The 20,359-nt window shown below is 37.9% G+C and overlaps 1 protein-coding gene across 8 annotated transcripts in view; it reads left to right on the top strand.

The window, feature by feature from the left end:
- Window positions 1-20,359, top strand: part of SYNRG (synergin gamma) — a 60,630-nt gene that overhangs the window by 18,413 nt on the left and 21,858 nt on the right. For 7 of the 8 annotated variants that reach the window (XM_032779360.2, XM_075074099.1, XM_075074100.1 and 4 more), the window contains 5 exons: window positions 469-717; window positions 4,701-4,837; window positions 7,530-7,648; window positions 7,870-7,932; window positions 12,615-13,565. In XM_032779360.2, coding sequence (XP_032635251.1) covers window positions 469-717; window positions 4,701-4,837; window positions 7,530-7,648; window positions 7,870-7,932; window positions 12,615-13,565 — 1,519 coding nt within the window. Of the gene's footprint in view, window positions 1-468; window positions 722-4,700; window positions 4,838-7,529; window positions 7,649-7,869; window positions 7,933-12,614; window positions 13,566-20,359 lie in introns of all 8 variants that reach the window. The other variant, XM_075074098.1, reaches the window with a different exon arrangement.

Here is a 20,359-nt window from a genome sequence, read left to right on the forward strand (position 1 = left end):
ACTTCACTATGATCAGAAGTTGATAGAAAAGAAATCCAGGAGCAGACGAGATGGGACAGTGAAGATAAGCACTGATGTACATTGTTAGAGATGGGGGGGGAGGGGAATTTGCGTAGCACCTACCCATGTTCAGTGAGCTCCAGCCAGTGCTAAATTTTGAGCATTCAGATACAATTCTTGTGTGTGTTTTTTAGTAAGTGAATCAAGTAAGTCTATAGATCCGTATGAGATCTAGCAGTAAACTGTATCGGTTCCAGCATATTGTATATGTGTAGGTTCACCCTGATCGTGTAAAATTCAGTTGCCTTTTTTGTGTGCAAAAGACTGAAAATTCATGGAGTCAGTCCTTCTTCAATTCTTAGTTTCAATAAATTAAAAAATTAGTTGAGAAATAAGAGTACAGATGGAGGAAAGTCATTTGAAATGTGTAATGCATATAGCTATCTCTTTATTTTTCTCCTTGTGCAGAGAGGAGTACCTGCAGTGAGTCCTGATGTTTTAAACCAATTTCCAACTGCTCCTGTCCCTACTTTAAGTGGATATCCAATTTCATTGCCTGCCACAGTGAATCAACAGCCTATGAGGCCCTCTGGACCACCAGTCTCCATGCCTCTTAATATTGGACAGGCAGTCATAGGAGTGAACATAACTCCACCAGTGGGTGGAGCTGCAGCACAGGTTTCTAGTGGTTTCATGCCATCTTACCCCACAAACCAGGTTAGTGCTGTTTCTATAGCATAATAAATCTGTATTATCATTGCAAGGGAAACTCTGTTTCAAAGCTGCATAATGACAACTGGATTTTTAAGTAAACGTTAAAAATGAAACTGAAATCTAGAACATGCCCATTTAAATATGAAAGACCATGCTGTCGCAAGCCTCTTTGATGTTTCAGTCTCTTCCAGGTGACATTAGAAGAGCTAGACAAATTTCTTCTCCCTTCCTAAGCTCTTGCATCCCGAGAAAGGCCTCTAGTTAGTTCCTTTTTTACAACATTTGAAGTGGAATTACATGTAAACTAAATAAGACCTTTGTTATCTGGTTTGTAAAACAGAAGTGAGACCACCACAGGGAGAACTGAAAACTGTGTAGCAGTGATAGAAAAGATGATCTGGCTAATACCCACGTTTTCTGGGAGCATAAACTTCTCTTGGCAATCAGTTTTGCTGTTCAAAATTCAATTTGCCCATCATCCACAGCATATTCCTTTTGATGTTTTGCAGCATATACTAATTGATTTTTGCTTCCATAATGTTCTTCCTCTATTCAGATGACTTGGCTAAGATCAAGTATAATACATTAATGTCTAGGATGAAGTCCTTTAGTAACAGATGTCTTCCATATCTAGTGAGATCCTAAATACACTTTTTGCTTTTGTGTTGTTGGAAAGGCAGTGTGGAGAACGGAATCCTTGCAATTAGTCCCCATTTAGTTATACAGCTAAAAGCAAGAATATTGCTTCTGATTCAAAGCAAGTAGTAGAATATTTGCATTAATAATATAATGCATTACATCTTCACTGCACTGTACATCATGAACCATACCACGTTGTTTGGTACAATCTAAAATGCTTAGTTCTAAGTGTCTCAGTTTCTTGCAACTACAGAGAAAATTGACACCACTCAAGCAAACCAGTAGGTGTTGTACCTTAAAGGTGATAGTGCTTTTTAAAAAAAACTGCAAACCAACTAATTGAAATCCATTTTTTAACTGAACTAATGTTTTCTAGACCTTTAATAATTTTTGTTGCTCTTCTCTGGGCTTTCTCCACTTTGTCCACATCTTTCCTGAAATGTGGCGCCCAGAACTGGACACACTATTCCAGTTGAGGCCTAATCAGATTGGAGCAAAGTGGAAGAATTACTTCTCGTGTCTTGCTTACAACACTCCTGCTAATATATCTCATTGTGCAGGGGGTCAGACTAGATGATCATAATGGTCCCTTCTGACCTTAAAGTCTATGAGAATCATAGAATATCAGAGTTGGCAGGGACCTCAGGAGGTCATCTAGTCCAACCCCCTGCTCAAAGCAGGACCAATTCCCAACTAAATCATCCCAGCCAGCACTTTGTCAAGCCTGACCTTAAAAAACCTCTAAGGAAGGAGATTCCACCATCTCCCTAGGTAACCCATTCCAGTGCTTCACCACCCTCCTAGTGAAAGTTTTTTCTAATATCCAACCTAAACCTCCCCAACTTCAACTTGAGACCATTACTCTTTGTTCTGTCATCTGGTACCACTGAGAACAGTCTAGATCAGGGGTAGGCAACCTATGGCACGGGTGCCGAAGGCAGCACGCGAGCTGATTTTCAGTGGCACCCACACTGCCCAGGTCCTGGCCACCAGTCCGGGTGCTCTGCATTTAAATTTAATTTTAAATGAAGCTTCTTAAACATTCTGAAACCTTATTTACTTTACATACAATAGTTTAGTTATATATTATAGATTTATAGAAAGAGACCTCCTAAAAACGTTTAAAATGTATTATTGACACGCGAAACCTTAAATTAAAGTGAATAAACGAAGACTCAGCATACCACTTCTGAAAGGTTGCTCACCCCTGGTCCAGATCCATCCTCTTTGGAACCCCCTTTCAGGTAGTTGAAAGCAGCTATCAAATCCTCCACCCCTTCCTTATTCTCTTCTGCAGGCTAAACAATCCCAGTTCCCTCAGGCTCTCATTATAAATCATGTGCTCCAGCCCCCTAATCATTTTTGTTGCCCTCCGCTGGACTCTTTGCAGTTTTTTCACATCCTTCTTGTAGTGTGGGCCCAGAACTGGACACAGTACTCCAGATGAGGCCTCGCCAGTGTCAAATAGAGGGGAATGATCACATCCCTCGATCTGAGGGCAATGCCCCTACTTATGCAGGCCAAAATGCCGTTAGCTTTCTGGGCAACAGGGCACACTGTTGACTATCATCCAGCTTCTTGTCCACTGTAACCCCTAGGTCCTTTTCTGCAGAACCTAGGTCCTTTTCTGCAGAAAATGAATGAAAAATCATCCCAGAATGATGTTTTCTTTTTTTGTGCAACAGTGTTACCACTGCTGACTCATTTAGCTTGTGATCCACTATGACCCCCCAGATCCATTTCTGCAGTACCCCTTCCTAGTGGATCAGTCTTCCTTATGCTGTAGCATGTAAGCCACATTGCAGTTTCTCTGTTGTTGCATTCTCACTTTTGCTGTTGTTTTGCTAGTGTGAGATCTGGGTCTAACTGAACCTGTGCTGATAACCTGATTGTTTATACCAACAACCATCTTGTCTCGTATTAGTTCTTTTAACGTTCCATATTTGCAACGTTCAACAAGACTGTGAACTGCAATAATAAGTCTCAGCTGTTTTTCCCCTTGTTTCTGGCACTTCCTATTAAGTTTGCCCCTTTCATATGTAATATTGTCTGGCTTTGAAATGGGCATCAAATGCTCATGTTTCACTTTGGAGTATTCTTTCTTTTCCTCCTCAGTGAGAAGGAGGAGGGCACATAGGATATCCGCAACAGCAAGAAACAGGGCATTTACCTGATATTCTCGTGCTTTCTCTGTTAAACCAGAATTGCTTAAATTTATGGCTCCTGCAAGGTCGGCTGCCTGAGTTGCAAAAATCAAACATCTCTAATAGAGCCATTTGAGCTATGGGGCTCTAGTGCTGAGGTGAGATAGGGCTCTGCCTCCGTGCTGCTGATTTCACAGGTGGTCTCCCTGATATTCCAGTTTCCTCACTCGCTTACTGCTCTGACAGTCTGGAGGTGTCTTTTCTTTCCTTTGCTCCTTCTTTAGAGAGAGGGATTCACTCACTTCTGACGTCATGTAGTATAAGGACATAAACACAAAGAGGCATGACTTGAGCAGCCACTGGAAAACTCTCTAATCAGGAAGTTCTGACATTGTTAAGCTCTCTCCTGCCACACATCCTGGTTCTCTGTTAATTGTGGAAAGAAAACTCTATAACCACTCCAAATAAAGTGGACTCTGAAGCACAATTATACGCTTATGGAGTATCCAGGGTCCTGATATTTATTTCTGTGGCTAAATTCAGAGGCCTTGCATATTTCTAGACCATTTAATTGAAAAGTAAATTTAATTAGTACTAGTAACTTGTCAAAGGGCTTTACATAGTCATATATCTAACTCTTGGTTCTTCAGTGGTCTCCGTGAAATGAATTGCTTCTCTCAGTCCATTCTTTCGAGGGCAGGTGCCCACCCCATCATAAAATAACCCTCGGCACCATTGCTGTCCATTTCAGTGCCTTTGCTGAAGGCTCAATGTCTTTGCAGAGTAAACAATCATCTAGCATTTAGCTGTGGATCTTCCAAAGCAAGGTTCAGTCATGTTTGTCGGACAGCATAAGGAAGCTTTTACTGCAGATGCTGGTGCTGTGCTTGTTTTATGAATGAATAAAATATATTTGTTAGAGTTAAGCTTATCTTGTGCCTTTATTCCTCATAAATTCACTGTTTATCATAATTATAAGATCTTTTGTTTCATGTAGTCCATTCCCCTCAATTGTTTCTTTCAGTAACATTTTGTAGGGCTTTGTCTGCTCCCTTTAACTATTGATTTGTATATTAAGACTTTGCAGTGACATATATAGGAAATTTACTGAGTAGGCAAAAACTATTCCATATATACTTAAAATGTCAAGGTAATGTGTTTTCTCGTCTTAAATGGGGGGTCTCATGATTTTATGGAATCCAGGTAGTTAAACCAGAAGATGATGACTTCCAGGATTTTCAGGATGCTTCAAAGTCTGGCTCACTCGACGAATCTTTCTCTGATTTCCAAGGGGAGGGACCTGGATCCTCCAAAGCAACCAGTTCTCAGCACTGGAGCAGGTGAAGTAGATCTCTGAATTTCTTAAATATCCCTTTTAAAGCAATTAAATGTTTTCTTCTCTGTCTAACTTCCTAACCCGTAATTTCATACCGTCACCTGATCTTGACTCTGGCAGTGTCTTTCAGCAGCGGCTTCAGAAATCTTAATGGCAGTATATCCAAATTGACATTTAATGTACTATAGATTGCTGACCATTCTTTAGAATTCCATTCATCGTGCTGAGATAAATTGTATATAAAGGTATGAGAATAGGTTTTCAAGTGTTTATTCTGTTGCTGACAATCGTAAGTTCTTTCATGCCATTCATTTAGGCTCAAACATTTGTGTATAGCAATCCACTCATTCCTGTGCTCTCAGAAGAATGAATTGGGACAGATAAGCTATGCACTTAGCAGTAGCTGCCCTTGTTAAAGATCTGATCTAGTACTCACTGAAGTACATACAAAGCTTCCCATTGACTTCAGTTGCCTTTGATCAGGCCATAAACCCCCAAAATGCATGCACAGAGGATCACATGCCAAACTGTCTTCTTGTAAATGGCCATGGCTCTCCAGTGGATGTGTGGGTTTTTTTTGGTTTTGTTTGTTTTGTTTTTTTTAGCTCCTCTCATCCTTTCCATTTTGGCAAATTTTTATTTAGTACCTGACTGAGTTGTGGCAATTGCCTGGAAATCCGATTTAAAGTCTGTTTCATTCAAATTTTAGAGGTCTACTGGCATTATGGTTGCTCAATGCCTCTCCTATTCTGGTGGCCCTTAGTTAATTGAGAGAGTAGCATGGCCTCAGTATGGTCACGGGTTGGGCAGTGTGGAGTAGAGAAGTAATCATCCAAAGCTTCCTGCTTTTGAGTCTGAATTCTTTCACACAATTCTGACTTTCAATGTCCTGTGTTCAAGAAGCCCCAAAATTTTATTTTCTCATACTGTACAGGGAAAAATAATATGCTCCTCCCACCTGCCTAATTTTAATTAATTTTTAGGAACAAAACATTTTGTCTGTATGTATTGAACTGGTGGTTCTTATATGTAGATTGGACAAATACTTTCAAGGTGATTACTGGTTGCTTCCTTGACAATGACATCGGAGGAAGATACTAGAATTAATTGTTCAGCTGCAGCATGCATAAAATTACAGTCTGAGTCATAACTTTTCATGAAAAGGATTTCATTTTGCTAGTTTAAATCAGTAACACTACATTAATCTGAAGATGCTCCATATTTCATTTAGTCCTTATTTTGTTTTAGGCATAATTATTCTGTTAGGAAGTCTTAGCAAAAGCATTTACAGATCTGTAAGCACAGTTTTGTTTAAAGTTTTGTAATTGGAGTTGGAGGGTCATGAGAAAACAGTGTTTTCCACTACAGTAGTTCTCTTTATTCAGTTGTAAAAGCATTCAGTTTTGTACAGAATATTACAATGAACTATAGTCTAATTGCTTATGGAGCTTTGTTTGTTTGTTTGTTTTTTTAAAAAGTGTAGTGTACACTAGATTAACTGTTGTTTGTCAAGATTGGCTATCGAACGGTCTGTTTTGTAGTGAAGTGAAATTAAATTATATTGCCATAAACTACATATTTTGACATTGCTCTGTGTCTTATTCTGCAAGCCCCACCGGCCACCATTAGAATGCACATGCAAGTGCTGGGTTTGTGTGTAGCTTGCAGGCCACTGATAAGGAGATATAAATGGCTGTGGAAAGATTCTTGCTGTAGGCCAAAGAATGCCATAGAAATTCATTCACGTTTTCAGTGTGTATGGTGTTAAATGACATAAAGTAGTGGTAAAATGTAGTCATTCTTATGTAAAGAATGTTGTTCTGCAGAGCTACGAAGGTCTGATAAGGGAGGGGAAGCGAAGCTCTTACAGTATGTGTTTAAATCTTTCAAGAATTGCTAACCCAGTATTAGGTTATTATGGCAGTTTATTATGTTCATGTGCAAAAAGGTCTGTTCGTTTAATTGTGGCATAATCCTGACATTGCTGAACATATGGCTACCTGAACTTGGTGACGTTTGCTGAGTAGAAATTCAAACGTTATTCTTTGCTCCTATTGGAATAATGGATCTGTTCTCTTATTTTTGCAATATGCAATGAAATGTAATCAAAAGCAGAAGAAATGGAAGCACAGAGTTAGCAAAGTCTTAGGCAGCCTGTGATTCTTACCAATTTCTGGTCCCATCAAGAAGGCATGCCCTTAACCGTCTTGGACAATCTGATTAATGAAACCACAGTGTTTTTCACATATATGTGTGTTCTCTTCTGGGTTAAAAACTGCAGTGGTGCGTATCTAGAACAGTTCTGTCACAGGAAAGAATCAAAAAGTTAATGCACTTAAGGCATCTCTATTCTCCGTGGGTGGAGAATTTTACTATTTTGGCCCAGAGTAGTGTTGATAGAATTTCATGAGATAGTGACTAGCATAAGATGAATGAGGTTGGCGTGAGAATATTGCTGCTGCACATCTTTATGAACGTAGTGTACATTATAAAACTCTTTTAAAAGTGCAGAAGTAAAATAAGTCCTTTATCATGTTTGATAGAGCACATTTGTGTTAATACACACAATTTAGACGGATGCTAATAAGTTGCTCTTCCATTTCCTAATATCCTGCTTGCTTTAAATAATAGAAGAAATTAGATTGCTCAGGAGCTTTTTTTCTTTTTTTTCTTTTTTTTTTTTTGTGTTTGTTCAGTGTTCCTTCTTTGCTGATTCCACTCCCTGGCACTAAAACACCTTCCTCAACGGATAAATATGCTGTGTTTAAAGGAATTGCAGTTGAAAAGCCTTCTGAAAGTGCAGCTATGTTTGCAGGTAAACAAAAACTGTTAAATTATTAACACTACACGTAATGTAACATTTAGTTTAATTTTTCATATTTCAGTAATGCCTGTGACACTGGTAAAATGTTAATATGAAATGTTGAGTGCAAGATGACAGCAACTGTACCAATCTAATCTGTACCATAACTGATCGTAGCCTAATTTCACAATATCTTAATGGAAATGATCTTTTTTTTATTTCATTCATGATAGATTATGGAGACAAATACAGTGCTTTCCGAGAGTTAGAACAACCATCAGAGAGTAAATACTTAGGTAAGCATTTGATCTTACAAAAAAAAAAGTGGGGGGTAGGGTTAGGCTCTTTCAATGCGTTGCATGTTTTTTAGGGTCCTGCATGAACTTCAGAATTCCCACTGCTAGAATTTTAGGATAAAGACCCTGCAGCTCCTCAAATGAGCCAAAGGTATCTTGAGAAGATCATAAAATTTATCATTGACACATAGTCCACAATGTCATGTGTTTTTATGGATAGATTGGTCCCTGCTTTGGAGGTCTATGTGGGTGCAATTTTGGAATCACTTGTTGGTAGGTTTTTGTCATCTCTCCCGTAGACTTGCTTTAAAAGTGGGGAGCTGTACATCCTGATAAAGGTGTGCAATGCAGCATTTCAGGGTTTTTGTAGAAGTTTTCCGTTCTTATGGTACAGCTCAAGCCATGTGTTGCTTTTGGTATACAGTACCACAGTAATAAAGAGCTCCTCATTTAGCTTAGAGCAGTGATACTCAGACTGATGCTCGCAAGCTGCAAGTGGCTCTTTAATGTGTTTCCTGCAGCTCTTTGCCATGGGTGATATTAAAACACTGTGTGATTTAATTAACAACCAATCAGGATGCTTTTACAATGTTATTAACCTATTGTAGTTGGTAAAATAATAATACTTGGTCAGTTATTTTGCTGTGAGAATAATATATTATGTATGTATATGTACCCTAAATATGTCCCCTGCCATATTGTTTAAATATGAATATATAATACTGTGGTAAATGAAACAATGAATTCACATACTGTGGCTCTTTTGGGTAATGTTGATCACTAATTTGGCTCCTGAACCACTGAGCTCTGAGTATCACTGGCCTAGAGTTTGCCCTGAGTCAATTTTATTTGTGGGAATATGTGAAAATAAGTCTTAGTAATAGTATTTCAGAGGATAACCTTGTAAATGCAGTAAGTGAAAACTACCTAAGCTCTTTCCTGAACAGGCCATCTATGTGTAACATGTGTATTTACATAACAGTGCTGTCATCTTTTAATCTGATGGGAAAGAGGAACCCTCTGCAACTCTATTGGCTTCATATATCATCAGTAATCAGAGCATAGGATAGCGTATTGCTAATTTAACAGAGGTGGAAATTCTGCTGTATTGCCATCCTGCCAGTATGTGTTACTGTACTTGGAAACAGAAATTATTGAGAATCTGTTCACTACACACAGAGACAATTGTGCCAAAATCTCCTTAGTTTTACTAAGTTACACAGTAAGGGCCTGAGTATTTGAAACTCCTGTCATGATCTGTGGAGTTAGTGTGTGCTCAGTACCTTTCCAGTATCAAACATTTAAATAACTGTTATGAGTATTTCATATGACTTGCAGTTGTCTATTGCTTGCAAGGAAAGAGAAAAGTTGCTGCTAGATTTGTAAACTGACCAGTTTTCACCATTGATAACCCTTTCACCAGCTTACATTTCTAATGGAAAAGTTTACAGTTCATCAGTAAGTTTAGTTTGCTGTGATGTTTTAATTTTGGTTAATGAATGTCAATTTCACAAATTCTTTGTATTGCTTTTAAAGCAGCATTTAAAACATATTGTTGAAGCAGGTGAATTGAGGAAAAAATTTTTAGCTGGCATCATACTTCAAGTGATGATAATGTCCACCTATTATAATTGTAGCTAATGTTCTCTCAAATCTTTCCATTGCTTAAATTAGTTTAAAATGATCACATTTGTGAAAGTGACTTGAATCTTAATGGTGTATTTGTAAAATATGAATTGAATGAAATCTGGGTATGTGCAGTACTAGACATTTGTTGTTTTTTAAGTAGTTGAGGCATATTTTATAACAAGTAACATCTCTGCAAATATATCATGCTGGTGAATGGGTTTAACATCATAAATTTAACAAAGAAAAGCAATTATACTTCAGTTTCCACATTTGTGAGGTGACAGATACGTACTGTAGAATAAATTCTGTCTTTATGTTTAAGCTGCATTTTATATGCTGTAAAGTGTTTGGGTATAAACTTACCTTTCATATGCAAACATTGTATGAAAAAGAAATTTTTGATTTCCTCTCTGTAGGGAAAATGTGCACTTGGGGTTTAAACTGTAGTCGCTTAAACTGTATTATTTTCAAGGCCCTTCGTTTTCAGTTATTATTTTGTTTCAAATTTCCTGCAGTTTATCAGTGTTAATTTCAAAGGGTGAAAATCAGTGGGGGCGGGAGTGGGAATTGTGGGTAGATATCAGGATTAACAATGGGGAATAAGAGGACAGAAAAAAAAGCAACAAATAGAGAAATGTAAGGGCATTGAAAGTAAAAGCAGTTTAATACGGTGGTTCATTTCATGATTTGTACATTAACAGTACGTACACATATGCATGCAGATAGGCATGTAGTTATGTTCCACTATATTGTCTTATTTTAACAGACAGCCTCACATTTACACTTAGTTCAGTTCATTATTAAAATAAACACCTCCAACTATTCTGATGTATTGGATTTTCTTAATGTAATCAGTATTTTTGTGTACTGGAGTGGTTTAACATTTGGGTGAAAATCGATAAATACGGAATTTTTCAGTAAAAATTGGTAAAAACTGAAAACATATTTTACATATAATATGTGATCTGAAAACTAAACATTTTTACATTTATGAATAATTCTCTGTGTGGAAGGATAATATGTGAGTTATTAACCTATAGGCACCCTGAAACAATGATTCTCTTTTTGGGTCCAATTTGAGATGCTGATTACCTTCAAATTTACTAGGCCATCAGGTCGCTTGGCACTTCGCAAGTTCAGGTCCTTCAGTGATTATTGTGTTTAATCCCCAAACCAGTCTTGCATTAAGGAATAAAGAAATTGATTGCATTAGGAAAGAGGAGCTGCATTGTGTTTCTGACTGTCAAACCTGGGAGCAGCTACAAATAGCCCCAGTAACAAAAGAAAAGGAACATCATATTTTGATTCCAAATCCAACTTTTTTCTTACATCTTTTTGCAAAGCTTATGTACTTCTGCTGACTTTTTCAGAAGAAATGCTTCAGTGTTCCCTACCTAACTCCAAAAAATGGTGTCAACTGTTCTAGTCATGGGCTATCACACAATAAGTGGTGTGAGTGGGTATGATGGAAGGGGGAAATTTTAGCAATGGAACAGATTTGTTCTTGGCTCTTAAGGTGCAGGGCCATGTAGAAGTTTTTGGAGACTTGGGAAAAAAATCTGAAACTGAGCTCCCCCACTCCAAAAGCGAGGACCCGGGTGGTAGGGAGGGTACAGCTAGCCTGCCCTACACTCACCCCGCAGCAGTGGCTACTGTCTTGCGGGGGCTGGGCCTTCTTCCTGCTCCATGGTGTGTGACCTGGTGCATGGGATCACAGCATTATTCAGATTTGGTCTGGCCTCCTCTCCACTGATGGAGTGGCACCCAGGCCAAATTTGAGTGAGTGGCATCTCTGTGTAGGTCACAACACCATTCACTCAGATTCCACAGGTTTGGGGGGCCTCTCAAACAGGGGGCCTGTGACAAATTACCATTCCCTCTCCCCTGGTGGCCCTGCTAAGGTGTTCTGATAATCAGTATGGAAGACAACATAAACATTGTAAGAAATGCCTTGACAGTGTCCTTTTAAAATCCAAATAAATTCTTGATTGATGCTTTTGCTACAAGTTATGTGCCAGCCAACTCTGTATGTTTTAGTCTGATGGCGGTTCAAGTTCAGTATTTACTTTGAGTTTCAGTTATCTGTCTAAACAGAAGCTGAAATGTCATGAAAGTGACTAGATTAAGTTTTGTAAAGTTCTGAATGCTTGACTCTCATTGCTCTTGATAGAAACAGAAAAGGATACACTTTTTAAAAGGAGAGTTTAAAATGATGCAAGGTGATTAGTTAAGATGATGGCTGTGCCACCTTTGTTGGACTGGCCCTTTGATGCTTTTTTACTTCCTGTTAATTGTATTTTCTGTCACGTACACTCTGGTAAAATCCTATTATACCTTGGGCCTTCTTTTGCCCCATAATAAATAAAAACTTTAAAAAGTCTGTCTGCTATCTGAAGCCAGTTGCTTCTGGCAATCAGTCTGTTTCCTCAATACTCCCCTTTCAGTCTGTTGGTGCTGCTTTCATTTTGGCTTCCTGCTGCCATTCTGTGAGGAAACCATGTGCCACTGCTCTGACTTTGAAATTGCCAGTGGGGAGTTGGGGGAAAGAGGTGGAGAGAAGTCAAAGAAGATTTTGGCAATAGTTGTGCCATATTCCTGGCATCGATAACAGGGCAAATACAACCGTTGGCACAAGTGAAATTCCAAATTTCATTCTTGGCAGTGACAAGTATGAGGTACATGGGAAGGGGAAAGGATCTGTACAGTATTCAAACAACTTCAGTACTGAACCCCACCTAAGTTTGTCGCTCAGAAGCATGTGTTGATATTGAACTCTTTCTAAGCTGAGTTTGATATGGTTTAAGGCTACTTTAAGGATTTATATGTTTTTGGAAAAATAATTGGCATAATTGGAGACATCACCAAAATTGCGTAGAAGCCTAGTTTTTGTATTTTAACATACACCCATAGCTGCCAAATTGAATAGGTTTTCATACAAATATTTTGATATTGCATGAAATAATTTGTTTGATGCATGGTATGAGTATGATATACATGTTCTCATTTCAAGATCCTACTTATTGTTCTGCTTTTTTTCCCCCTCTCCCCTTCAGGAGATAGCTTCGCAGAATTCAAATCTGCAGGAACCGATGATGATTTCACAGATTTTAAAACCGCTGACAGCATCTCGCCACTAGACCCACCTACAAAAGAGAGAACTTTCCCTGCATCCTTCCCCTCTCTACCTGCACAGCTAAAACAACAAACACAAGCAAAAACCTCTCTGAATCTGGCAGACCTAGATCTCTTTTCCTCCACTGGAGAGAACAAACAACTTTCATTTCCAGCTGCATTTAGTTCATCAAAATCAACCTCTTTCCCTGCAGCACCACCTCCAACATCTGCTGCTGCCCCTCCACCAGCACCCAGTAAAAGCTCGAGCTTGGCTGATGACTTTGGAGAATTCAATCTTTTGGGGGGATTGTCTAATTGTGTATCAGTTGGGGGACAAGATGACTTTGCAGATTTTATGGCTTTCAATAATAGCAGTGGCTTTTCTGAACAAAAAATGGATGACAAATACAAAGCTGTTAAGCAAGAGGCTAATCCTGTTCCTCCAGCTGGCTCCTCTCTCAGTGCAATGAAAAGTGGGCAGAATTCTGGCGCTGCTGCTCCCACCAAATATGATATCTTTAAACAGCTTTCTCTGGAGGGCTCTGGAACAGGTGTTGAGGAACTGAAAGACAGCACCCCTTCAGTGAAAAGTGATGATGACTTTTCCGACTTCCACTCTAACAAGTTTTCTTCCGTGTGTAGTAACATGGATAAATCCCTGGTAGACAAAGTGGCAGCTTTCAAGCATGCCAAGGAAGACTCTGCTTCTGTCAAGTCTCTGGATCTCCCCTCCATCGGGGGCAGCAGTGTCGGCAAGGAGGATTCTGAAGATGCGCTCTCTGTTCAGTTTGACATGAAACTGGCCGATGTGGGAGGAGATCTTAAGCATGTCATGTCTGATAGCTCTTTGGATTTGCCAACAGTTAGTGGCCAGCATCCGCCAGCAGCAGGTGAGGAATTGGTTAGATTGCTCTGGTAATGTAGGTGATGGAGATTTCGATAATGTTACTCTGTGTGCTAAATTACAGTATTATGCACTAGTCTTTCAGTTGTGAAAGGCTTCTAAACCTGTCTACCTGCTAGCTACCAGTCCCTTAGCAGGGCAGTGTGTCGTTCGTTGTTCTAGATACCTATAAATAGATTGGGCAGTTTAAAATTAATACTAACTTATTTTTGAGATTTGATCATATTATATGACTAATGCCTATTAGCAGGGATTCAAATGGAAGCTCTTCTAACACAAACAATGTCATTCCATTTGTATGAGCTAGTTCAGTGATATTGAAAGCCTCACTTTAGCCTTTTGGTTTCATCTAAGCACCTGGCTGGAGGACTTGACCCACTCTGCTTCTGAAAAAAGGTGGAACACTAATTTGTGCTGTTAATTAAAACCTTTCTAACCAGTGACACTAGTATATATTGCCTTTAAAGCAGGGATGCATTTACTTGGCCAGAGCTCCGCAGTACTGGAAATGAAGGTATTAAATACAGTTTTACTGTAACTGGAATACAATTAGTTTTTAGAGTTAATGCCATTGCTGGAAGTAATCATGCAAAGAGCCTGTGCATGCTAGCATGGTAGTCACTTTTGGAGCTAAATTTAAAACCAAGCAATTATTACTTTATCTTTGTTAGGTTATCCCCTTTTTAATTTCTCTTAATGAAAGCACTCCTAAGAGAGGATGAACTAAGTATTTCCAGTCTTATTGCATATCATAAAACAGATTTCCCAAGTGTCCTGTTTTTTCTTTTTATATGTACATAGAGAAATAAGATGTAGTTAAATGTTTTGTGGCCTTTAATAATATGGGAAATTACTGTATTCTAGTGACAAGTATTATGCAGTCCAAGGCTTTTTTGAATGGAGGGGCACACAAACTGTAAATGTAAAAGCTATTGCTGCAAGAATTGGTTATTTCCATATGAAATGTTTCTTCCATTTTTGCAGATCTGGTAGGAAAAATATACAGTACTGTAATTTTGCATTATATGATATTTTTAAGTAAGGGAGAGAAAATGATGTTGGCAACTTAGGCATGGAAGATACTCTTTAACAGGGTACGAAATTTCAGGAATAATTTTGTTAGCAAAGATGTTTAATTTTCGTGTTACGGCTTGGTAAAATTCCAAGTTCAGTGGGCTGTCAAAAAGGTAGCACCTACAGTGTGTCTTGAGTGTTGGCTTTGGTTTTGAAAGCACTTTTTCCTAATATTTTTCTAGCCTCTTTTGGTGGTTGCTTGATTTAATGTACCTCTTCTCCTACATCTGAGCTTCATTGGCTACAGCAACCAGTAATTGATAACTGCAATTTGTGACAGGAAAAGATATTTGGGGTTTTTTTCTTTTGTTTTAAAGGATTAGTTCATCATGTGCTTGATGCTGAAAATTTGAACTTTGGAGTACTAATTAGAAGCTATTTTTCTGAAACTTAAAACAAAGTCTGTATTCTTTCATGGTGCCAAATTAGATATTTTCACAAGGAGAGTTTTACTCTACCTCCTTCCTGTTTGGGTCTCGTAATCAAGCTTGATCTGAACTATATTTGTTAAAATAACTCTTTGTGCTCATGTGTTTCTTTATGTATGTTTGATACATTTCAAGCTATGAACCAACGATGTTCAAGTCTTTTTTTTAGTTTACGTAATTTAAAAAGCAGATTTTTTTCACTTCCTTTGATCTGTATATTTAATGTGAGAAAGGGACAGTATCCCTTTGTAGTCCTTGTTACAAAGAGATGGCTGACTAGCCAATGGGAACCATTTTTGTTGTCTGCACAGATTGTGTAAATTTCTTAAATGAAGAATAGCATTAGGTGAGGCTCTGTAAAGCATTTTATTTGACTTTTCTAATTCTAGCACAGCAATACAAGGGTCTTTATTCCCTGTCCACTTGTTCACGTGATGCCGATGGATTGTGGGTACAGGGAACGGTATTTCTTTGGAGGAAGGGTAGAAGGTCCACTCACTTCCTATTTGAATTACTTTAGGGTTTTTTTGGGCGGGGAGGAATAACTTTCCAAACTGTCTCTAAAGGGGATACTGTCTCTTTAAACTTTGCTATAATTCTTGGTGTGGAAGGTATACTATACTAATGTTTCATTTCTCTTGCATATACTTGGTCTAACCCTTTGAGCACTTGCTGCATGTTGTTAATTTCAACCAGGCACCTTCTTTTATACCAAATTTAACCTTTTCTCCAACTCTAAAGTATTTTAGTTAGTGCTTAGTCGCGTTATATGCATGCATCTGATTTGTTTCAAGTTCAGTTGACAGTGTTGCAGCAAGAGCCTGCCCTTGCTCATAATATCCTCAAAGGGTTATCCAAGTTGCTGCACTTGCAAACCTGTAAAGTATCTTTTCTTCAGCATTATTGGAAATCTCTGTATTTTAATCCACATCAAGTTTTTTGCTGCTTTTCTAATGTCTTATTTCAACTAAACATTTCCTGTGTGAATGTGCCTTCTCAAATCTGCTTTGATATCTCTTCTGCAAATACTGACCTGCATGCTTTATTCTAATGACTCCGTGAAGAGCTCTTATGTATCACTATCTTTTGTGACCTGTAAGTCCTGCTGTGTTAATAAATATTATCTTGGCATATTTTGAAACTGTGGGGGTGTGTGTAATTTGTTTGTAGTCCAGAAACATTTGTTTTTCCTGAAAAATACAAAGTTTAAAGCTATAGTATCCCCCTAGACTGGAAGTTGCCTTTCTGCTTGTAGAGATCAGTGTACAATGCACTGCAGTTCTTCAAACAAATTGAATTAAGTTCTTTGAGCTTGCTTCCTGTGCACTTCTGAAACTTTAAATACCAGGCAGAATGTCAAATGATTTAACTAGGGGTGTGAGAAGGAAGTTTAATGAGCTAGTTGTCTGGGGCAGAAGGGCAGGTTTGTGAATTATAATGTTGGTGGCTTGACAACACTGACGATTTTATAGTCTCTTCCGATGCTGTAGTTATTCTGTAGATTAACAGGGGCTGTGTGTCTCAATATCGACTCATATCTTGGTTTCTCTGCTGTTACCAACAAGAGTGCCAATTGGGTGGTGAAGGGTTTTATGATGTGAACTTAAGTTCCTTGAAAAGACAAATGAGCGCATTTTGGGTATCGTAGGCCACCAAACAGTCTTCTGATGCTAACTACTTTTGGTCACTGCTAACCTGAAATGAACTTGCACTGATGACCTAGAAGTGAAAGGGGCTATTCTTGGTTCTGTTTTGTAATGTTTAGCATAATTTTTATATCACAGATGACTCAAAGTTAAAAATAGATTTGTGGTAATTACCATTTCAGAGCCCATTGTTCCTTTGGGAATCTCCTAAATCTTGGGACCACTAACACGTCTATTACTGATAATCTCAAGTATGAGGTATAAAAGTGATGATACTAAGCTTGTTGCATACATAGTAAATTCTCTTTACAACTTTGCTTGTAAATTTTTTTTTAAAATGAGGAAGCAGTAATAAAGATTGAGGACTAAGTGGGTGCCAAATTTTATTTCAATTTGGTCTTTTTGGCTGCAGGACCTAAAGCTGGCAGAGAGTCAGTAGAAGCTTTTTATTCCTCTTCTTCAAACAACTCTTGAGAAATTTTAAAGGGAAAATTGTTCCCATTTTAGAAAGCTCATTCATTACATCTTGTCCTACAACTTTTTTTTAAAACTAGTGTCTAGAAGTGTAAACACAGACACTAATGATAGAGTTCCTTTAAAATTGTATCTTTGTTGATCAGAAAACCGTATGTGAGTTAGGAGGAATGGGGAGTGAATGACTATTAAAATGCTTGCTAGATTTAGTTTCATGTTGAAGTTTTATCGCTGGTCATGATCCATACATCAGTAGTTTTTCATCCCTGGTTGATGTGTAGAAGTTCAGTTGCAAGATCTCACTCAGTGTAATGCTTCTATGAGTACAAGTGCTTAAAAGCTTTTACATCTGCCTCAAGGAATCTAACAGTTAAAAGTATAAATTTATGTGTTTTAGTTTTCCAAGTCGAGCAATAGTGCTTAGAAGTACATAGCAATCCTCCAAAGTATCTGGAGCTTTAGAATTCTACAGGCTTAAACCAAGCTGTTTCTGCTAATGCAAGCTCTAAAGGGCCTTTATTCTGCTCAAACATTGTTTATCGTGACACTAAAAAAAAATTAGTAAGATTCTCTAATTCCACCGCATGGGAACGCTTTTTCTTTCCTTCATTTTAATATATCAACAGTGAATTTGGTGCCTTTGTTAGTGGCCAGACAAACAGTTCTGAGATCTGCATGAACTAGAGGAAATTAAACAGTTCCATTGTAGTCACTGGGATTATATTACTTTTCACCAGTTGAGAATCTGTCCCTTAATTCCTCCTGTCACCAACAGGCATGACACAGGCAGCTGTAGCATGAGCCTCTGTAGTGTGCCCTGTCCAGGTTTTTCAGATCTGACTTGGAAGGATCACCTGAAGGGCAAAGAGAGAAGCTGTGTCTTTGACACCTTAAGCCCATTTGAGCTCATTGCAGAGCCTGCCAACAAAACTGCCAATTAATATCAATTGTGGTGTTTTTGTGACATGGACCTCTCTCCAAGAGAATTTTCAACTAGGTATTTTTTATAGAGGTCACCTAACAACACTCAAATGATACATAACAATTTTCAATTACCAGGCTTGAATTCAAACCTGAAGTCTCGAGGTGAAAGGCTCCACCTGTACATATCCAAAGACGTTTACAAATATATATCCTCTCATCACCTCCTGAGTCGACAGTTCCCCTTTTCCTTTAAATATTAGTATAATTGACACTGTTATTATTGAATGGTTTTCTCATAAACCATTGGCACAGAAAACTCAAGCCTGTAAATTTTCTTCCAGGTCGTGTGCAGACATAATTAGATCCATGATGGTTGAAGTAGATTATTGTAGTCAGCCCAGATGAGGGATGTCAAATTTACAGGTATAATAGGAAACAGTTGGATAACTGTATTTCATCCTCTGACAGTATTCTTGTCTATGCTTCCCTGACAGGTGGTATTCTAATTCTCATCAACAGCAGTGATGTTGGTGAGTCTTACTGTGGCTATTTCCAAGCAGTTGCCAGGCAGGTTGTACCGTTAGAGAATATCATTTTGATAGTTTTAAAATGAAAAATGCTGTAAAGAGGGGGGAAGATAAATTAAGGATAAATATTGCAAATGTTTTGCTATTGTGCTTAAGGCATGGGTGAAACTGTGCTATTAAGATTCTAAGGCTCCTGCAAAAGTCATTGTTTTCAGTGATGAAAATACAAAGAAGCTTTTCCCTGTTCTTGGTTTATTACACATTCTTTTTAATGTGCCAACACAATGTGCAATTCTGATTACATCGCTGGCTTCATGGTGCATGAAGTTTGAGTAAATTTGACCCTGATCAAATAAGTATTCTTATGATTGTGTTAGGTTGTTTGTGGAGATTGATCAGAGAGAGGTAGGTGGAAATAATATCAGTCTTTGCTTGTTGTTAATATCATTTTTATAGATGACTAAGGCCTTTATTTTCTGCTCCTGTCTAGATTCTCTGTATGTCCAAATTTCATTGAAAGAAACAGTGATGTTAAACGGCTGGAAGACTAGTAAATTAAAGCAGTACCTTTCTGCTCCTGGAAACATACAGTTCAAAATGGCTTGGTGGTAAATTATCTAGATACATTATCTATTAATTTTGTAGACTAGCTAACACAACTGGCAGCGCTTATTCAAGGGAGAACACGGAGGCAGTTACCTTTTAACTACCAACACTAGTGATACATCCATATTGCACTTCAGCTGTTTTCGCTATTCTGTTTCATAAAAACACAGGATTCTAGTGGAATAGAACTGGCTAAAATGATCTGGAGCACCCGTATGCTTATATAGGTATTTAAATATATACATATGTTTAAAACAGTTAAATATCTGATCTGTGCTCAAGTCTGGTCATATCTAATATAATCTAAATGGGAGCCATATGTTCCTGTTTTATTTTAATTTTACAAGCTTTCTCCTTTATTCCCTTTTCACACTTGTTTCTTTCAGTAATTTTGGGATCCATACATACTGTACTGTACTTGAATTTTAGTCTGACTGCAAGATATACCAATGTCTAACATCTGGGGCCTGCTGTGATAATTATATTTAACTATATGGGAATGATTATCATTCCAATTTTTATATTATCATAAATATAAAAAGCAAAATATATTTTTCATCCTTTCAGAAAAAAGCCAAGAAATTACCAGCATTGCTGTTCAGGGAACATTTCCTTATTACCCTGTAATATATTGCATATACTTTTGGTGGTTAGAATTATGAGAGGAGTAATTAAAGATTGTCTTGCATGATCTATTCATGGCTTGACTTACTTTGACAGGGCTCTTTGCAATATGTTTTTCAAAAAGTGCTAATGAAATTTAGCTCAGTATAGACTGAAATGCCATTCAGGTTGCCAAAAATGCTAATCAGTCTTGAAAAGTTAAATTGACTTGCTATTCATCTTGTATCCATTATTAAATATTTTCTGAAGTAGAAATTGCCAGACACTGTGATTCTGCCTAGACAGGAAGATTACAGTACCTTGAAAGCAAAGCACATGGAAAAAAATTTAATGAATTCAATCTTTGCTCATTCTGTAATATATTTTTTAAGATGTTTCACTCCCTTCTGTTGGCTCAAATTCTGCCATTTGCATGAGTTTCTTGAATGAGGAATACAGATATTTCTTGAGTAGAAGTATATTTGGTGAAGACGTTAG

This window comes from Chelonoidis abingdonii, chromosome 20, assembly GCF_003597395.2.
Source record: "Chelonoidis abingdonii isolate Lonesome George chromosome 20, CheloAbing_2.0, whole genome shotgun sequence".
Classification (NCBI taxonomy): domain Eukaryota; kingdom Metazoa; phylum Chordata; order Testudines; family Testudinidae; genus Chelonoidis; species Chelonoidis abingdonii.